Source organism: Asterias amurensis, chromosome 15 (assembly GCF_032118995.1).
Source record: "Asterias amurensis chromosome 15, ASM3211899v1".
Classification (NCBI taxonomy): Eukaryota; Metazoa; Echinodermata; class Asteroidea; order Forcipulatida; family Asteriidae; genus Asterias; species Asterias amurensis.
Window position 1 is genome coordinate 7184983 of NC_092662.1, and position 21712 is coordinate 7206694.

The 21712-nt window shown below is 42.1% G+C and overlaps 1 protein-coding gene across 1 annotated transcript; it reads right to left on the bottom strand.

The window, feature by feature from the left end:
* Positions 1–11375: 11375 nt before the first annotated feature.
* Positions 11376–19715, bottom strand: LOC139948395 (uncharacterized). The gene is given in 5 exon segments (XM_071946540.1): positions 11376–14246; positions 14248–16545; positions 16792–16916; positions 19124–19161; positions 19609–19715. Coding segments are annotated over 5 exon segments (4992 nt in total). The 3' UTR covers positions 11376–11822.
* Between the last annotated feature and the right edge of the window lie 1997 nt (positions 19716–21712).

Here is a 21712-nt window from a genome sequence, read left to right on the forward strand (position 1 = left end):
TATTACTCAAGAGCTCAACTATCTCTTTCTAATAACTCAAACTCATGTATAATAAATAAAGAAAGGTTAATGAAACTAAGTTCTGAAAAAGGGCGGAACTCCTGATTGCCGAATCTCAATTCGGAATCTTGCCAAAACAACATTAAAAAGTGGCTATAAATCTAAGCAAAATGTATAAAACAAGTATAAATGCAAGGTATTGTATGAAGGTAAAATGCAATTTATGATAAAGGGGAAATGTGAAATAAATAAAGAGAAAAGATCATTACCTGTCGGAGAAGAACAAGAAGTTGACAGTTGTTATTCTCCCGACATCAAAGTATAGAATGACCCGAATTGATAAATTTGAAAATAAAGCCACCGCTGGGGGCGCTTGAACCGGGGTTTATAGTGTGAATAAATGAATATATTAAGTCAACAAAGAAGCATAAAAAATACGTTTTACACACGTTTTTCTGCCCGTCACATTATTCCCCTTACTAAAAAATGTCGTCCTCGACATGCGTTTTTTCTAATACAACTGGCAGCAAAACTTAGTGCAGGAAAACAAAATTTAAAACACACAAATATTTACATGGATGTCAAAATTCTACCTGACAATCCACTATTTATACAAATGAAACATATTTACAAATTACTTTGCTTAATTTAAGTTTTCTGAAACCAAAACCACAAGATAAATGTGATGCTTTTGGACATCAACATTGACGCTTTAAATTAAAGCATCAAATCTAATTGTTTGGTTAACTTAAACCTGATAAGCAAAGCAAGAGTAATGCACAGTAATTTGATCATAGAGGGGAGAGGGAAGACAAGAAAACATGGTTAATAATTCAGACCCATCCGTTTTCTAGCCATCGCCATCTTCGGGCTTTTCCACCGCTCCCACAACTGCCTTCCCTTCTCTACCTTTGCAGAGTAGATGTCTGAAGAAGAGTGAGATTTCAGATGGAGATTGCAAGTTGCAATGGTTTTGGGCTCTTCGGTGGTTTTGTTTGAGGTGTTGTTGTCTTCTGTAGTTTCTTCATCAGTTTCTTGATCCACGGGAAGGAACACACATGGTGTGAGAAGATTTCGATGTATGGTTCGTTCTTTGCCGTCGGAGAGAGATACTACTTTATACACTGGTGTGTTGTCATATTTGGTGATAATGGTGTAGGGACTTGATTCCCATCTGTCGGCTATTTTGTGGGTGCCCTCGAAATGTTTCACCTGGACAAGAACTCTGTCTCCTGGTTGAAGGGGTGACGCTTTTGTTTTCCTGTCGTACATGCGTTTTTGTTTCTTTTTGGCTTGTTTAGATGACTTGCTTGCCACGTCATAGGAGAAAATCAGTCGTTCTTTCATTTTCTCGACGTAGTCATCGTAGTCTGGTTGATCGTCTGTGTGTCTCGTATCCAACCCAAACATCAGATCAATTGGAAGATTCGGATGGCGTCCAAACATCAGATAGAATGGTGCATAGCCTGTTGTGTCATGACGGGTGGCGTTGTATGCATGTGCCATCACACCTACATAGTTCTTCCAATCTTTCTTCTGGTTGTCCTCAAGTGTTCCCAACATATTTAAAAGGGTGTGGTTGAATCTCTCAGTCTGACCGTTTCCTTGGGGGTGGTATGGAGTTGTCCTACTTTTCTTTATCCCCGAGACTTTGCAGAGTTCCTGTATGAGCTGACTCTCAAAGTTGCGTCCTTGGTCTGAGTGTATCCGTGTTGGGAAACCGTAATGTTGGATGAATTTCTCCCAGATGACCTTAGCTACGGTTTCTGCTTTCTGATCGTGCGTGGGAAAAGCTTGAGCGTATTTTGTGAAATGGTCAGTTATTACGAGAACATTTTCAAAACCGCCTTTGCTGCGTTCCAGTTTCAGGTAGTCTATGCAGACGAGCTCTAGAGGTTCAGTTGTAGAGATGGAGACTAGTGGTGCTCTTACTTTTGATGGAGAGGTTTTTCTGAGGCAGCAACGCTTGCACTTGACGCACCATTCTTTTACATCTTGTGCCATGCGGGGCCAGAAGAATCGGCTGCGGATCATGTCTAGTGTCCTGTCATATCCCATGTGGCCGATATCATCATGGAGACCCGACATTGCTGTTGTCCTGTAACATTTGGGTAGTACAAGTTGGTAGGAGACCGTCCCGTCGGTTGCCTCGCGAGTTCTGTACAGTACGTCGTTTCTTAGTACCAGTTTATTCCACTGCCTGATGTAGATGAGGCATTCGGGGGTCTCTCTACTTCGCTGAGCAAAGTCTGGTCTGTGCTTCTGTTCCAGAAACCATACCACTCTTGATATATCTTGATCATCTCGTTGGGAGAGAGCAACTTGTTTGGTCGATAGCCTTGGTAGCTCGTCATTTTCGGCTAGAGGTTTTTCAGGTTTGAGTAGCTTGGCCTGATGTCTAGTTGTCACACCACACTGTGCTACCGGTGGTTCTATGAATGGGTAGCCTGTAGGTGGATGACCATTGCAGATTGCCTGGACAACATCAGGAGTAATCTCAAAGGATTCTGTATTGATGGAGACTGGTGTTGTCATGACAGGAGGTTGTGTATTGAAGGAGACAGGTTGTTTCAATTCAGGATGTTGCTTTCTGGATAGTGCATCGGCTACAGCGTTGTTCTTCCCTGGCTTGTATTTCACTGTGAAGGAGAATTGTGACAGAGCTGCTACCCAACGCTGGCCGGTTGCATCTAGTTTTGCTGAGGTGGTGACATACAGTAGGGGGTTGTTGTCAGTGAAGACTGTAAAAGTACTGCCAAGAAGATAGTCTCGGAGTTTGTCTGTCACTGCCCATTTTAGCGCAAGAAACTCTAGTTTATGGGCCGGGTAACGCGATTCAGCTTGATTCAATCCTCTACTGACGTAGGCTATTACCTTTTCCTGTCCGTCTTGGATTTGACTGAGAACAGCACCTAAGCCCACGCCAGAGGCATCTGTCTGAAGGAGAAAGGGCTTGCTGTAGTCCGCATAGCCTAGAATTGGAGATGAGACCATGAGTTCCTTGAGGAGATTGAATGCTGCTTGTCCCTCATCAGTCCATATGTATGGAGGTGCTTTGAGGTGTGGTATTTTGTTCTTTCGCTGTTTGGGATTTCCTGCGGTCAGTTTGTAGAGTGGTGCCACTATCTTTGCGTAGTCTTTAACGTAGCGTCGATAGTAGCCCGTGAATCCCAGGAATCTGTGTAGCTCTTTGCGGTTTGTTGGGGTAGCCCAGTCTCGAACCTGTGATATCTTTTCTTGGTCAGTGGCGATACCTTCGGATGATACAATGTGGCCCAAGTATTTAACTTCTTTCTGAAGGAGATTGCATTTCTGCGGTTTGAGCTTCAACCCATGCTGACGGAGACAAGAAAATACTTCATCTAGGCGTTCAATGTGTTGGTCAAACGAAGAAGAAAATACAATAATGTCATCGAGGTACAGTAGGCAGGTGGAGTAGTTTAGCTCGCTTAGACACATCGTCATAAGGCGCTGGAAAGTGGCAGGGGCGTTCTGTAGGCCGAAAGGCATCCGGTTACATTCGTATAACCCCATTGGAGTGGTAAATGCAGTCTTCGGTTTGTCTTTCTCATCCATTTCCACTTGCCAGTATCCCGAAGTCAAGTCTAGAGTTGTGAATAGAGTAGCTTTGCCAAGAGCGTCTAGAGCTTCTTCTATGCGTGGTAGTGGGTAGGCATCTCTTGTAGTTTTGTTGTTCAGTTGACGATAGTCGATGCAGATTCTTAACGAACCGTCCTTCTTATGAGCAATGACCAAGGGTGAAGCATAAGGACTGCAGCTCTTCCGTATGACATCAGCATCTTCCATGCCCTTCAGATGTTCCCTAACTGCCTGATACTGGTTAGGTGGAATCCGTCGGTGAGGAAGTCTAACTGGCTTGTCGTCGATCAAGGGAATGCAGTGTTTCACTGTTGTTGTATGGCCAAAGTCCAGTGAGCTTTTACTGAAGATGTCATTGTGTTTCTGAAGAAGATTTGTCAGTTTGCTCAGTTGTATGTCATCTTCTAAGACAGAGTTGGAAAGGTCGAGTGCTGGGATAACCTGTTCAAGTTGTTCAGTGATTGAATTCACCCTGCCAATAGTGTGATCTTGAGTGTTGTGTGTCTCTTCAGTGGGAGTTTGAAGGAGAGCTTGTTGAGGGTTTTCTACCTTTATGACGTAAGACACTTGTGCCAGCTTGCAGTTTCTCGTGATCGTGATAGGTTTCTTCGTTATATTGCACACCTTTACTGGAACTCGACGGTCGGGGCCGATGTCTGTCACAATGCTACCAATTCTCAAGCATGAGATGTGACTGTTCTGAATTCCTTCAACGATAGCAGTATAAGAATTGCCAGATGGGTTGGGCGGGGATTGGCAAATTATGTCGACCTCTTCACCAGCTGGGATGCAACGACGGTGGCTACCGGTGTACTTGGCATAACCCATCTTGCCACTGTGGTTGAAGTTGTTTGAGGTAGTTGTGTTGATGTAAGCTGTATGCCAGGCTGTGCTTTCCCTTTCAACCAGTTCCATGAAACGTTTGCCTCTTACTTGTTGCTGGTGATTCTTAGATGCCCTGATGACGTTTGTTCCAATGAGAACAGGTACTTCAGCTCTGTAGGGATCTGTGGGGACGACGAAGGCTGGTACATCCCTGTAGACAAAACCCATGACCTCTATAGTGATAGGAATGACGCCAAGATAGGGTACTGCAGATCCACTGGCGCCTTCTATCCGGACATCAGCCGAGGTAAGTTGCAGGTCTTTGAGTGATGGATGTGATAGCCATAAGTCTTTGGTGACGGATGTAATTTGGGAACCGGAGTCGATCAAAGCTCTGCATTTCTTACCCAGAATATCAATTATCTCTTCGTTGTGAGGACCGATCAGCTTTTGATGTTCTGTGGAGTTGATGTTGTATGAAGGAGATACTGAAGGAGAAATTGAATAGGATAATGAAGGAGGCAATGAAGGAGATAATGAAGGAGACAACGAAGAAGATACTGAAGGAGAAGGGCGGTTTATCTGTTGGCCTCTGACGGTTTGCCCTGTGACCGTGGGCCTTGGTAGTTTAAAGGCTCACTGCGGCATCCCCTTGCTATGTGACCTTCTTTACCACAATTGTAACAGATGTAGACTCCGTTCTTTGCTGTATGGTTGAGGTTGGGTTGTGGTGCTCTTCGTCGCCTGGAGATGTTGTCAACCTCTTGGGTAAGGTGTTGCATCTGCATTATGACATCTTGCATAAGTAGGGGATCATACTCTGGTCTTTTACAGGATTCAACTTGTTGTTCAGGACGTAGAAGCGATGCCTTCTGTTCTGAAGAAGAGGGTGGCTGACTTGATTGTAGTTGAGGCTTTGGTGGTTGAGACGTCTGTTGCTTCGTCAGTCTAGGATGGAGAGCGGCGTCCATTCGGTTTTCTCTCTCAATGAGTCGAAGTTCAGCTTGGAGGTCGCGGAAGGTCATTTCACGAGGCTTCATGGGCGCTAGTCTTTGTGTTACTCTGTCATCCTTGACACCACGCATGAATTGTTGAGTCAACATTCTGTTTCTGTCTGAAGGAGAAATTGACCTGTTCATGCGTTCTTCAGTTGTTCTGAGGGTAGCTTCCAGTTCTACTGCATAAATGCTCGGGGACTCGTTCTGGCGTCGTGTTCTCTCATAAAATTCTGCAAGAGGGTCTCCTCCAGAAAGTATGTCACTGAACTGTGCCTTTAACTCTGCAAAAGCGTCTTTTGGAGTCTGGAGTTCCAATGGTAGATTGAGAATGAGCTTCCTGGCTGAGCCTCCCAGATATCTAACAATTGTAGAAAATTGAAGATGAACTGGTATTGCTGTGGTGTCGATCAGATAGCTTGCGTCTCGTACCCAGTCATCGATGGAGAGTGTCTTTTCTTGGCCAGTAAAAGTCGGTATGTGCTTCACTTGGTGAGACGGCATCAGTTGGAGATGTTGAGAAGTTAGTTGAGAAGAAGATTGGCCAACTCTGTGGGATGTTGGGGGCACACCCATGAAGGAGGTAGGACTTCGTCTTGGTGTTGTTGTCCTGGTGGTGAGAGGGTTTCTGTGTTCTGACGGAGATCTATGGAAGGGGCTGATTAGTCGTTCATGCTGTCTCAGTTGTTCCGTGTATGAAGGAGAGCTACGTCGTGGTAGTGACGCAGTAGTGGCAGGTTTAGGGCTGGTTCTGACTTGTTCTTGCTGCTGTTGCTGTGGTTGCTGCTGCATGGTGAAGTTGAAGTTTTGGCTCACTTGTCTCCGAAGTTGAACCAGGTCATCTAAGAACTCTTCCGGTAGTGAGGTTGGATGACGTCGTGGTCTTCTTTGTGTAGGAGATGGTGGAGGACGTTGTGGAGTTAGATGAGGAGGGTGGTCACCTCGGAATGTTGTAGGTGATAGCATAGGATATTCGTCATTATTTGAGTTTGCCATGCTAGAAATTGGATGGTCTGAAAATATCAAACTTAATTCTGAAAACAGGTTAATTTCTCAAGTTTCAGAGTACACAGTAACTGAAGTCACTGTACACAAAATAAATATCAGTAAATATATCAAGCAAATCTTTGTACAAAACTGCCTCGATCCTAATCAATTAATATCAAGATCAAAATTTAAATAAAAAAACAATATTTACACTCTCCCTACCATCATAATGGTTGCTGGCTTCACTCTAAAATCAGTGTGAGCAATCAAAATAGAATAACCTTGTGTCTATAAAACACTGACTCAAAAATACTCAATTTAGCTTACACGCAACTCGGCATAAAAGGTAAATTTGCTCTACACACTCTGTAATGAACTCAGCACTAATGAAATGCAAAGGGATTCAGCACAAATAAAATGCAAAGAGGTTTAGCACAAATCCACTAAACAATTTACAACAGGCTAAACGAGTAAATAGCACCAGCTAGGAATGTTGTATAAAAAGCGGGTGTTGCTTCCAAAAGTAATGTACAACTAGGAATTTCGAAAGCACACTTTGAAGCAAAAATACACAACTATAATCAATAATGGATTGATCACCTTAGAATGAAAAGGTAAGTGCACTTGTTTTGTAAACAAACTATTACGTAACTCAAAAAATTCTTGCAGATGTTAAAAGCAGTAGTACATGTTACTAGTATTATGTACTTGCGATGCAAAGAATTCGAAAGAGCTACTGGAATTTGTATTGTGTTTTACTTCAATGCTTACTTTGGATTGCGGTCTTGACGACTTCCGATTTCGACTGGAGATAGCTACTGTTTTGAGGTGTTCTCTGTAATTGTTCAGGTGTGACCCGAGTCAACCATTGTTCGTTGATACTTGACGATTTCCGAATTTCAAGTCGATATAGCTAATGTCTTGAGGAGTCCTTTGTAATTGTTCAGGTGTGACCTGAGTCAACCATGGTTCGTCGATTAAGTTCGCGTGAAGGAGCTATAGTTGACTATTTTTCAATGATAAAGTTCTTGTGAGGGAACTGTTGTTGCGTTGTCATTGTTCTTGGAAGTTGCTGCACTTTCCGGTAGCGTTAACTTGAGTTCGGTGGCGATCCGTGATCATGTTGACCCATGGTAGAATTCAGTTAAGTGCGGTGTCCCACCGGTCGGTGTAACACCGGGCGATCGGTGTATCGCTGTCGATTGGTGTAGCCCGGGCTATTGGTGTATCGCCGGGCGATTGGTGTAGCCCCGGGCTATTGGTGTATCCCCGGGCCGGCGATTGGTAGCCCCAGGCTATCGGTGTAGTTCCGGGCTATTGGTGTATCCCCGGGTGTGTTGGTGTGTCTGGTTTCGGTGCCGTCAAGAGCCAGGATTTTACGGTAGAGTCGGTGTCGTCGAGAGCCAGGATTTTATGGTAGAGTCGTAGTCTTCAGGAGTGTGAAAGATGAAAGATTTTAAAGTGGAAACATATCTTAGTTCTCTGGCCTCTGGGCTTTATTCATAATCTGTCGGAGAAGAACAAGAAGTTGACAGTTGTTATTCTCCCGACATCAAAGTATAGAATCCAATAATATTAAATGAGAAACAATAACATGGCAATAAAATAAACGTTAATATATACAGTGCTTATGCCTACGAGTTATTCAAAGAATAAGGCAACTATAAATCCACAAACGGGGCGGGTTTCTCTCAGCCCCGGAATTAAACAATTAGAAAAAGACACATCGCTAGAAAATATACATTAATGTCTAAGCGATTACTAACTAAGGCCATCCAATAACGATTGTAGTTGGATGGCATCATTAAAGAAAGAAATAACACAAAACAGTATTTCCTCTGGCAGGTTCCCGCCAAAACCTTTATGGCGTCCGCCATCTTGGAAAAGCCCAAATATTCAATTAAATAAACCTTGCAAACTGTGCAAATATACCTAAAGAAATATTACTCAAGAGCTCAACTATCTCTTTCTAATAACTCAAACTCATGTATAATAAATAAAGAAAGGTTAATGAAACTAAGTTCTGAAAAAGGGCGGAACTCCTGATTGCCGAATCTCAATTCGGAATCTTGCCAAAACAACATTAAAAAGTGGCTATAAATCTAAGCAAAATGTATAAAACAAGTATAAATGCAAGGTATTGTATGAAGGTAAAATGCAATTTATGATAAAGGGGAAATGTGAAATAAATAAAGAGAAAAGATCATTACCTGTCGGAGAAGAACAAGAAGTTGACAGTTGTTATTCTCCCGACATCAAAGTATAGAATGACCCGAATTGATAAATTTGAAAATAAAGCCACCGCTGGGGGCGCTTGAACCGGGGTTTATAGTGTGAATAAATGAATATATTAAGTCAACAAAGAAGCATAAAAAATACGTTTTACACACGTTTTTCTGCCCGTCACATATATATATTGAATTAGTTTTTGAGGTTTTGTTTTTGCTTTGTTTTTTGTTTTTGTTTTTAGATAGACAGGCAAATCTGATCGTGTCTGAAGTTGTAATGATAAATTCCCCTTGCCCTTGTTCCCCCTCTCTTTGTCTACAAAAGACCCGGGTAGATAGTTACTTTGAACCCGCCACGACTCTCGGTCACTGAACTTTGCTTTCACGGTAGGAGTCACAGATGACGTCACATCTGTCCATACAACCCAAACGTGTCAGTTCTTGTCCCGCGGGTTGAGCATCGTCGTCTCACGGACGTGGTGACGTCACGCGACGCGTTCGGCCAGGGAGACAAGTTAGATCTTGTTTCTGTAATAGTTGTTATCCGGTGAAACTTTGTGAAGCTCTGAAACGATGTTGTTCACTTAAAGACGGTGGACACTATTGGTACTTGTCAAAGACAAGTCTTCTCACTTGCTGTATGTCAACATATGCATAAAATAACAAACCTGTGAAAATTTGAGCCCAATTGGTCATCGAAGTTGCGAGATAATAATGAAAGAAAAAACACCCTGGTCACAGGAAGTTGTGTGCTTTCAGATGCTTGATTTCGGGACCTCAAATTTTAAACTTGAGTTTCCGAAATCAAATTCGTGGAAAATTACTTCTTTCTCGAAAACTACGTCACTTCAGAGGGAGCCGTTTTTCACAATGTCTTATACTATCAACCTCTCCCCATTACTCATTACCAAGTAAGGTTTATGCTAACAATCATTTTGAGTAATTACCAATAGTGTCCACCGCCTTTAAATTCTGACATTTTAACACCGACAACGTACCAGCTATATATGACTATGAGCACAGTCCTCGCACGGACCGGGTGACTTCACGCGGCGTGTTCCTGTTTTAGCCTCAGGAACTGGACAAACATTATTTTTAAATATTGAAATGTCAAATTAAATACAACACGTTAAGTTAAGTTAGGGGATGGACAGTTGAACGACAGTTGAACGAAAACGTGTGGTTGTTGCTCTATCCATACATTATAGTTCTTTGTTTTGTTTTTAATCGTTGCTTATCCTTGGAAAGTTAATGACTGTATCCCGTAATTTTTTTTTTTTTTTCTTGTTGAGCTGATTAGTATTGTTTATTATTATTCAACCCCTTTATTTTTATAATTATAAGATGATATGTCGGTTGGATAAGTCCCGGGATTGTTTTGTTGCGAGTAGTTCAAACTTACAAACATCGATATTTGCTTTCTTTTGAACTCATCCGTGTTTGGTGTGAAGTTTTCAACATTGGGCACGCGTATTAAAAACAAATCGTGAGCAATTGTCAAATACCGTACTACGCAAGCATGAACAGGGCCCAATTTCATAGAGCTGCTTAAGCAAAAAATTTTGCTTAAGCAAAAAATTCATTGCTTAGTAAAATGAGATTACCGGCCAAGACTCCATTCAATTGTAATGCTAAGTAAACAACAGCTTAATACTAGTCATAAGCAATGTATATGGCAGGAAATTTTGGCCAGTAACATGTGTAAAATAAGCGAGCTATTTTCGTGCTTAAGCAAATTTTTTGCTTAAGCAGCTCTATGAAATTGGCCCCAGATTACAATGGGTAAACACGCAGAGATAAATACCGATAGGTAGATGACAACATAATAGCTGATTAGGCGACAAATCCAAACACGTGCAATCATGTTATCTCATACCTGTGTTGTGGACCGTTTGTGATATGGTGACCACGTTTAAATTCGTCAAAGTCTTTCTCCGTTTTTAGGTTAAAACAAACAACTCTAAATATCGAACTCTAAATTTAAATGGGACTGTTAAAAGGAAAGACTGTCTGGCTATAAATCACTCTATGGTTTTCATTAATAAAAAAAATTCACACACAAAAATAATGCAGAGGTTGTCCATAGTAAAACACACATACAACAATAAAAGTGCCAAAACACGGGTCGCCTAGAACCAACCGGAACTCACCAGAACATTCCTTGAGTAGCCAACGGGCAATATACGGTTTCAAGTTTTTTATTCGTCGTCAACATGAAATCATATAAGCTACATGCTTATTAGTAAAACATAGTATAGGAATAATTAAAACAAAGCGTTTCAAACATCGACTGATTACTTTTTAGAAGTTTTACTCTAACAGCTGAGCATGTGTTTGATAATATCTGTATAACAGTTGATGCTCAAAGGTAAATATTTGTTTTTCTTAAGAAACCGGCATGTGAACATTTCAAGCCGATTGATGCCTTTGATTACACATCTGATTTCGCAGTATCGGTAAAAATGTTATTTTTTGAAACCATAAATTGGATGCACCGCAAGTTAATTTAGACAAAGCAAAACAAATGCTTTTGTTAAAATAAAATAAAAACCTGTCTATTGAATTATAAGTATATTGAAAATTTTGTTATCGATCATTATATAGATCGTTTTGCTCTAATATATAATGCTTTAACTTGTTTTAAGATTAGAACACTCGAGCAAATTTGTTGATTGAAATGCTAAGAGTGAAGAAACTGACATGATGACAATTCAAGAATATTAAGTAAAGTCATCTCTGTTATTTACTTTTTCTTATTCATCAACTTGAATGCCAATGACGCGTAAATCATCGCTGAAGGAAATATACAAACATAAAAATGAAAAGTTCAAATTGTTTTCAAAAAGAGAGAAGAATACCGCGTCAGATAAATGACTATCGCAAATTGTGTATCTTGACATCGTAGATGAAACTCATAATTTAACATTCTATATCCACAAATTTTCTTTGGAACAGTCTCTCTGTGCATATTCGCCAGGCAAGTTCTCTGTCGAAAACTCATTTGTTTAAAGATGTTTTTTTTTTTTTTTTTTTTTTTTTTTTCCTGCTTATTATTTTGTAGTTGTATCTTTCTCTCTCTTTTCTGTATATTTTATTATTGTCTCACACGCTTAGAGGCTTTTCAAATGTCTTATTATTATCATTATTAATTACAATCCGTGGCGGTAATCTACCGTCTCTAAAGTATTTACAAGTCCAGATAGGTAGTCGTCACACCGTCTGATGCTACTTTCCGTTTGGGATACATGTAAGTGAAGGCAGTTTTGGTTTGCTCGTAGGTGTACATCCCATCCCCTCTCATCCTAAATCCTCGGTTAACACCTTCTCCCGCTTTCTGTGACTTGAGTACGTCCATATATCGCTGCTTGGTGATGTCATTCCCGAGTTTGTTAAGTCCTTTGCAGCTGATCTTGTTCTTTGCACCGAAGCAGTAGTACGTCTTACTACAAAGGGCTACGATTCCATCCCCTTCCCACTCAACTTTAAAGAGTCCCGGAGTTCTCTTATCGAAGGCGCGATGTTCAGCCGTATCTTCTCGAGGAAACCATTGGTGTTTCTCCTCCAGGTATTGCTGCTTCATGTCTGGCTTGATGACATCGTCCAGGGTTTTCCCCGAGATGGCGAGATATGCCGAATCCGTGTCCATCTCGCACATCTGGAAGTCGGAGGGGTCAATAAATTTGAGGAGAAAATCGTAATAAAATTCCAGCATCCGCAATTTTGCATACTGATAGACGAAAAAACCGATCTGTAGTGGGAGGTTGAATCGGATTACTTTCTTTGTCATGTCGCATTCATACAACCCGTCGTCAAGCGAATGGAGCGCACGGAAATGAGAATTGTTAACGTAACGAGGAGCATCGGCATCGGTACAGACTCGGACGTTCATGTGGCGCTCCTGGTCGGTGACAGTCTTACCATACGCAGAGTTGCCAAGAAGCTTCATGGTATCAGCCAAGATGGATTTTGTCGGGTCACGATCACCGGCTCTTCTTGCATTACTGACATCATTACCGAACGATTCAAAACATGCATTTTTAGCGTACTGAATGACTTCGTAGATGTGCAGGACTTCCAATCCGTGACTGATGTACCACTGAAGGAGGGGAGTTGTCAGCAAGATACGCTCACCAAACATGCTACCAATGAGAGTGCGACGTGGCTGCCTCATGACACCCTCTCGCTCAGCGTAGTCCCCCATGTGATCTCCGATATCCTCACGACTGACGTTGGTGTTCTTAAATACGGGTGGCATTTCTGCAAAGTGGGCTCTCAGTGCAGAAGGGACTCTGATGTCGCACTCGACCATACCAAACATGGATCCGTCCAGCACCCGAGCCAATACCTCCTGTTGGGTCATGGTTTTCTTGTTGAAGTGAGACAGTCGGATGGTCTGTAAGAAACCTCTCACTGTCTGGTCAGTCTTCTGTCTTTCGCGCCAGTCACACTCCCACAGCTCTATCAGCTTGTAACCTTGCTGCCTTATGTACGCAGATGTATCTTCCGTTTGGCGCCTCAGTTCGTCTCTACTTGCTTGTCTGACTTTGTTAAACTCGTTAGGGTTCAGATGACAGGGATGTCCGTGCCAGTAGCAACCGTGGAACTGGAAAACAGTGTTTGTTTCTTTACAGTAACCATTCACCGGGATCATTCGACCACCCACACGTTTCTCCTTGTTGTTAAATTGGTGTCGAACATGAATACCTTGCGAGAATGCCAGCCAGTCCAACCATTCTGTTGCCATGACACCGAACTTGTGACTTCTCACCGGCTTAAACCCTCGTTCGGCATTCCTCCTGATGAAAGTCCCTATCGGCATATCTTGCATTATTGACCAGAGATACAACGCGTTGGCGTCGAAACCCACGATGTTTTCACACGGTTTAGGCCCTCCACGAATGGCTGTCTTACCCTTTTCGTGATAACGGTGGAACACGATAGACGGTCCTCCTACGACGTTCTCTTTAATTTTGTAAAACAGGTCCTTATTGGCCTCGTCAATGAGGCTGAAGAAGACAGCCTTCGGTAGCGTGAGGAACAGATACTGTAGTGATAGACCCGGTACAGAAATGGCGGACTTGAACATATCCATATTGCGATTTCTGTAAAAGGCGAACATCTTCTCAATAGCTTCCAGGAAGGGGACGACGTCTAGATTGTTGTACCATATCAGAAACTGCCGCATGGTGGTCATGCCCTGCTCCCTCCAGACCCGTTGACAAAACTCATACTCCTCCTTGGAAATATTGGACCCCTTCAGCTTACTGTAGAATGCTTGGTGAGGTGGAAGCTCTTCATAGTCAAGCTTTTGCAGGTCATCTACCCATTCATAGGGGAAGAAACCCTTGGTTGTTTCACACTCGTACGCCTTTAGAAATTTGGAGTAGCTATAGCCGGGTGCCAAGTAGTTCGTTATGTCTAAGAATTTCAACTTCTCGGTTTTCAGGGCCATGTAGGTGCTGGTTCGTTTGATGATGAACTTCAAAGGGTCAGTCTCTTGTAGAACTGGATAGAGATACCGCTTGATGACGTTGATGTCGTACTTTCCCGAGTTGAAACCAAGCACCGGTAACTCTTTGAGGTACTCGTCCAGCTGCTGTTTGACTTTTTTTGGTGTGGTTGTACTTTCTGCGCTCTTCCATGTTGTCCTTCATTGCATCCAGCAGCTCGTCTAACTCTTCGAAAACAACTTGAAATTGGTCCATGAGTGATATGTACGCAGTTTGACTTATGGTATGTAGGTAGTCTACCATGGCCGAAACCAGTTGAGCCGGACTACCGTCACTCACGAAGCATTGTGGTGGCTCGTGACCTGGAACATTACTGGCGACACTGACACTCAGTAGATCGTGTTGAGCTTCCCATCTAAGTTTCTTCTCTTTGTCTTCATCAGTCTGTGGAAGTTTGTGAAAGTAGGTTTCGAAATCGTATGTCGCTCTGTATGGATAGTACTTCATATTATCATCAACCTCCACTCCCAACTCGGACAATTTGTCAAATACTGTTAACGGAAGCTGGTAAGCCCCTCCACTGAACCGATGTTTGATGTTTGCGTCACAGGTCGGTTCATGACGTACCAAATCAGTTGATCGAGTAAAAACTGTGCAACACTTGGAACAGGCGTAGGATTGGCTGAACTTCTCAATTTTGTGGATATAGGAAAAGTGTCTTCCCCATAAATTTAGGTCCAGTTTGTCTGCATAGTCGTGATGGGAACGCCTGACTAATTCTGCTTTAATTTCACTGCTGTTGGTAAGTGCCACATTCTCGTCCTGCTCAGTATCAACCTCCATAGTGTCAATCGTTTCGTCTTCGTCGACGTCGTCTACTGGTAGCAGCATGTACACGTGTACTCTAACTTTGAAGAGTTCCTCGGCTATAGAGAGCTCGTCTAAGGTGATTCCGTCCAAGTGCTTTTTTCCTGTGTATTGGCGAAATGTTTCAGCCAGTTGACGGGTAGCTTTTCCATTGGAGTTCTTGTTGTTTCCTCTATGCACGGCCAGACATCGAAAGAAACACAGGCTGTCATCATATCTTTCACCGGTGTTTTTGTTTGTAACCAGGTTCCACAGGCCGTCATTGTCAGCGACGTATGGTGGTAGTTTCGCGATGGGAGAACCGATTGGAAATTTTCTTAATTTGTTGACATAGACGGTCATATTCGTTGTGGCCGCCACCGTCCATTTTGTGTCTGGGCGGCGATGAAAACCAATCTTCAACACGTCCACCTCGCGGACTCGCTCCATCAGCCGACTCATGTCAATTTGGGAAGCGACTGTCTCTGGAGAGGGAAACACTCGCCCGTTGTTCTGGCTAGAGTGAAAATAGCGGTGTTCTCCCGTCTCCGAATGGCGTAGGACGAAACCGAAGGAGATGTTTATTTTAACCCTACATCTTAGGCGGTGAAATAGTGCCATGAGTGCCTCGTCAATAGTTTCGATGTAGCGTCCGACAAGTCTAAAGTTGTACACATCTTGAATTTGGCGCCGAATGCAGTGATGCGTGCGGATGGCTCCCCAGTTCTTACGGAGAGTGTCGATAACGGCTTCGGGTTGGGTTTCGAAAACATCACCGTCTGTCATCGTAGGATACACTAAGGGGTCTTCTTGGAGTGGGGGTTGTTGCCGGGGAATGAACTGGTCGACGTTTGGGTTGTTTGGCAATGAAGCTACTGAACCCACTTTTCCTCCGTGACTTGCCCTGATGTGTCGGTTAACATTATCAATTCGAGTGAACTGTATTCGGCACATCGGGCACTTGAGTTTCCTTGACCCGTGTGTAAATTGTTGGTGCCCAACATTTTCCTCTACATTGAGATTACTTTCCTCCCATTCGTCCACTATCTCGTCCGAGGGTTCGTAGCTTTGTTTTGGTGGTTTGGGGGACGTTGGGTAGTCATCGATGTGATCATTCATCAGGTGGCTCAGCATACGATTAACACTTGGGAAAATCGTGCCACAAGCCGGGCATGGCGCCGCCTTGGTTACCGAGGTAGTGTCATTGGTGTTTCTCGGTGGTGGAGTACTGCGAACAGATGGAGGTGGTTCCATAACCGGATTGGGTGGAAGAGTAAGGGTTGGGTTTGGATTATCAGCCACTTCGTTGCCATTCACGGGGTGATGCTCCATCAGAGAGATAGATGGTGGAGGGGGTATATGGTGATTTTTACGGTGACGTTTCATGTTGTCAATTCTTGAGAATTCTTTGCCGCAGATTGTACATGGTACCGAGGAGGTATTGTCTCTGTGTGTCTTTCGGTGTCTACTCAGATGAGTCAAGTGAGTAAACGTTTGGTCACATGTAGAGCAAGAAAACCGTCTTCTTTCGTTAGTGAAACTTCCATGCAACTGGTCATCCTTCTTACCGCTTCCCATCGGTTTCGTCGGCAAATCTTGAGGTATGTCCATATCCTGTGGCGATGGAAAATTAAAAGATGGTTATAAATTTGTGGTAGACATTTACACACATTTAAAAATCAAACAAGTGAATTGTATGGAGTAGCAAATGTGAAAGTATAACAATACAGCGTTTGTTAGAATCACTTTCTTCCCAAAACATTAAAATGCACCGGTCTATACAAATTAAGATAATTATAGTGTCATCAAACTGCTGCAGGCGTTATAAATTTTGTATGCTATTTTCTTAAAAAGGCTTACCATGGCCTCGACTTCAACCTCTTTTTGGCCGTCTTGTTCATGAGGAAACGATTCTCCATTCAGTGTGGTTATAGGAACCGATTCCATGGTGTTATCTGTCCAGTAAAGGTGGTCAAATGCAACGGCTGCGATTGAAGAACAAGGATCAGGTTAGATTGTGTGATATAGAGAAAGAGAGACAGAGAGAGAGAGAGAGAGCGCGAGCCGGAGAGACTTCCTACTCGAGCATTGATCAGCTCGCAAATGACCCTCAATCTTGATGTTTGTGCCTTATATAGTACCTTTACTAAGTAAATACAATCCCACCCTCCCTTTTTGGGCGGGGGTGGGGGCAAAATCGATCATCGAAAAAGTTATGTTAAAAAAAAAAAGGAGCGGGGGGAAGTGTTTATTTAAAGGCAGTGGACACTGTAGGAAAGTACTCAAAGTAATTATTTTAGCATTAACCTTAATTGGTAACGAGTGGTATAAAACATTGTGAGAAACGGAAGAGAAATATTCTCGCAGTTTCCGGGAGAGAAGTATTTTTCCACGAATTTGATTTTAAGACCTCAGATTTAGAATTTGAGGTTTTGAAATCAAGCATCTGTAAGCACACAACTTCGCGTGACAAGTGTTTTTGTTTTTGTTTATTTCATTAATATCTCGCAACTTTGACGACCGATTGAGCTCAAATTTTTAACAGGTTTGTTATTTTATGCATGTATGTTGATATACACAAACTAGGAAGACTGGTCTTTAACAATTACCAATCCTTGTCATATAAAACTACATCCTAGGGCATGTGTTTGGAGGCTACACGTTGACGTGAAATGTCAACATAAAACAACTAGTATCACCCCCCCCCCCAGTCCACCTTGTACTTAATTTATCTACAGTGTGCCACGCAATACAGCGAATGTTAATTATTCAAAAACACTACGATCAGGAACCTATACGTAGGCCTACTTGTATTTATTTCGTGAAGATATTTAATGAGTGATCATAACTCACAACCAGTCTGATATTGGTTGCTTGTTTTTATTGAACAGGTTTTAGTTGTTTGTATAATTTATGAAAATAGTACTTAACAAAGTATTTATAATATACGAAATACACGTTAAATCTACCAAACAAGTATTACAGTTAAAAGATAAAGACAAGAAACCGTGAGTCTTAAAAAATAAAATCATGTTTTAGACTCACCTTCTTCAGATTCCAAGATCGTCACGTCATAGGTGGTACGTTGTCGGTGTTAAAATGTCAGAAGTCTTCATTTAAGTGAACAACTCGTTTCAGAGCTTCACAAAGTTTCACCGGATAACAACTATTACAGAAACAAGATCTAACTTGTCTCCCTGGCCGAACGCGTCGCGTGACGTCACCACGTCCGTGAGACGACGATGCTCAACCCGCGGGACAAGAACTGACACGTTTGGGTTGTATGGACAGATGTGACGTCATCTGTGACTCCTACCGTGAAAGCAAAGTTCAGTGACCGAGAGTCGTGGCGGGTTCAAAGTAACTATCTACCCGGGTCTTTTGTAGACAAAGAGAGGGGGAACAAGGGCAAGGGGAATTTATCATTACAACTTCAGACACGATCAGATTTGCCTGTCTATCTAAAAAACAAAAACAAAAAACAAAGCAAAAACAAAACCTCAAAAACTAATTCAATATATATTAAAACTAATTTAATTTGGGTTCAGTTGGATACAAACACTTTGCCGTCGTATCGATGTAGCGTAGAAGTAAGCATATTGGTTTTCAATGCTATGTTGAATGTTCCAAAATAGACGAGGACCGTCACACCTTTACGTGTGTGTATTGTTTTAAGTAAATGAGAATAGATCTGTGGTCATTAACCAATTTAATTAACCAAAATAGGACGTGGTTGTACCAATTTGTACTCGTACTGTTAAAAATTAGTGTAGATCACCGGTGTTGTCATGAAAAGTTTCAAATTGTTGGATGTTACTACTATAATTGCGTCGGTCTTTGGATGCAAAGCTAGATTGGTTCAGCACCTCTTTTTCGTATATTTTATTTTTTATATAATTATATTCAATTATGATACTATTACTCTAATAAATGTATACAATATTTAAAACCTAAAAAAACAAAACAAGGGTGAATTATTATTCTCATTTTTGGTTCGTTAAAAATGCAAACATTGTTGTCAAAAAGCCGAATTGTGGATGCATATATTACAAAGAGTAAACAAAAATAACAATTATTAGACGTATACATTTGATAATCAAATAATGGTTTGTAGCGGCATTCCAACAGAACTGTTTATTTTTGAAAAAAGGAAACAATTAATCCACCGCAATACAGAACATACGTCACGTACGTTTAATTGGGCCTTCCGCTCGGTTGTCGGTCCGGCAACTGAGAGCAAGTTCGAACACGATCAAAAGAACTGGCGAACACGTCACTCTTGACCGAGGGGTGATTCTTAAACGAGTCACCTAAATCGAGAAATGACCCATGTACTTCTTTCAACCATTGTTAGCTGAAAACAATACAAACAACAACAAACGAACATTTAGAGCAGGTTCAGACACGATACGATCAAAACTTGGTAGACGACATCAACATTACTGGCCTCGCACACTCTTGAAGGGATGAGTTACTAACGACGGTTGTTTGCATCGAGAAATATCTTTTTAATTTCCTTTGTCTCACCATGCTAGTTGATACAAATTAAAAACAAATCAAGAATAACCAAACAAACAAACAAACAGGCAAACAAATAAAAATAAAAAATAAACTGTTTTCTTTCTTTTCTTTATTAATATAAAACAAAAGAATTTTTTAGACGAGTACACCCCTTACACAGCAATCGAGAAACCCAGTCCAAAGTCTGCTAGAGTGGATCGAAGACCCTCATGACTGAGGGTCATGACCCTCCTCTCAAAAAGGAGGTCATATACGCCTCTCATACTACTCTCTATGTATTCAACCTTGCATAACGAGAACAACACAGCATTCCAAAACGTAAAGCAGGACAAGCCATTCACATCATGACAGCAACAGCAAGGCTCAAATTCAAGAGTTGATCACTACAAGAAGCCAAGCACCAGAATAAGGTTACCAGCTAAAATACCATGATACTTGTTCAGCTAAAATACCATGATACTTGTTCAATTTGTGACCGGTATCCTGCCGGTATCCTGCTTATTTTAACTAAGCAATATTTTCTGCTTTAGCAGCTCTATGACAAGACGGACTACAACTCCAAGGTCAATGGCGTCAAAACTTTAGTAACATTTTAGGGGGGGGGGGGGGGGGGGCATAGGGGGTCGAACAATTTTTCTCGAGGGGCACTTATGGGCAATACAAACTAAAGTTTGCATTTGAATTTCTCTCAAAAAAATAAGACCCTCTTCAGCGCTGCTGTTATGCCAATTTTACTATTCTAAAAGATAATCTGATTGGAGTAGGCCTATTACAAACAAGTTAAATTTTCTGTGAATAAAGGAAAAAATAGCCTTTAAAACATTAAATTTGCAATATGGGATACAAAAATTGTAATTTACTCTAATTTTTTTTAATGAAAAGTCCAGATTGAGAAGCACCCTGCATCACGGTTGTTTTTGAAAGTTTTGAGTGACGGCTATTTTGGATTCAAGGGTTCCATGGGCCTGCTTAAGGTTGGCTCACATAGTAGCGGCAAAGACCAAACGGAAGGTGACGAACGTGAACATCCATAAAACATTGGCGGCAAAGCGACGGCAAATGGTGTAAACCAAAATTCGCTGTCGGGTGGGAACGACCTTCAGCGACTGCACGACGGCAAGGGACGAACGGCTGCGACAGGGAACGGAGTCTTGCGACCAACATCGGACGTTGTCTGAGCGGCGAGTGACGGTGTCTCGACGGAGCCCGGTAACGAAGAACGATGCCAGACGGCTGGCAGCAGATTGACTGATGGCAAGGCCGACCAAAATGTATAAAATAAAAAGGCGGACACCAGAGTGTGGATTCGACTCCTGGGCCCAATTTCATAGAGCTGCTTAACGGTCGATTGTTTGCTTAACGGGCACACCTAGCAAATTGTTCATTTCATAGCCTTGGTTAAGCAAGGTTTTTTGCTTAAAGCGGCAGGCAATCAAGCAAGCAAAAAGGGTCCTTGAAGCCCCAGTTTTCTGCTTAAGCACACTGTTGAAGCACAGGGTCCAATTTCATAGAGCTGCTTTTGTGGTTAACGGGCGCACCAGGCAAACTGTTCAATTCATAGCCTTGCTAAAGCAAGGTTTTTTGCTTAAAGCGGTAAGTAAACAAAAAGAGTCCTTAAAGCCTTTATTTTTTGCTCAAGCACCCTGTTTGAGCATAGTGCAACATCATTGCAATACGTTGTTTGTGTTGCGGCGCATCTGTGTGTATTTTACGTGCTCAAATGTTGCGCGCGCAGTTTGTGCACGTGCTTAATAGGGTGGCGCCCGTGAAATAGGGGTGCGTTTTGGCGGCTGTAACCAATAATTGTTTCTGACGTCATAACCAAAACGGTAACCGAGCTCACAACTCGGTTTTCCATCAGTCTGAACAGCAGAACCATCGAACAACAACAACCGAAACAGGTTTTGGTTACCGCCGCCAAAACGCACCCTAGGTTTACGTTTTAGCAGTCTTTTTTTCTACGTAATAAGCAAACAAATTTGCTTACCGTTAAGCAGCTCTATATTGGGCCATGCGCAGTGCAACATCATTGCAATACGTTGTTAGTGTGGCGCTGTGTGTAACTTACGTGTGTTTGTGCGGTAGGTGCAGCGAAGTAAACGAGTGTCTAAAATGCTTCAGAAATTTTGTACAATGCATCTTCTTCTTACGTACTCTCAAGTTAGTGTGTAAACCTATCGAGGGGTGCTTTGAACCATTACAAATAGTACATATCAGACAGAAAAGCGATGATTTTTTTTTTTACCGCCACTCTGCATTT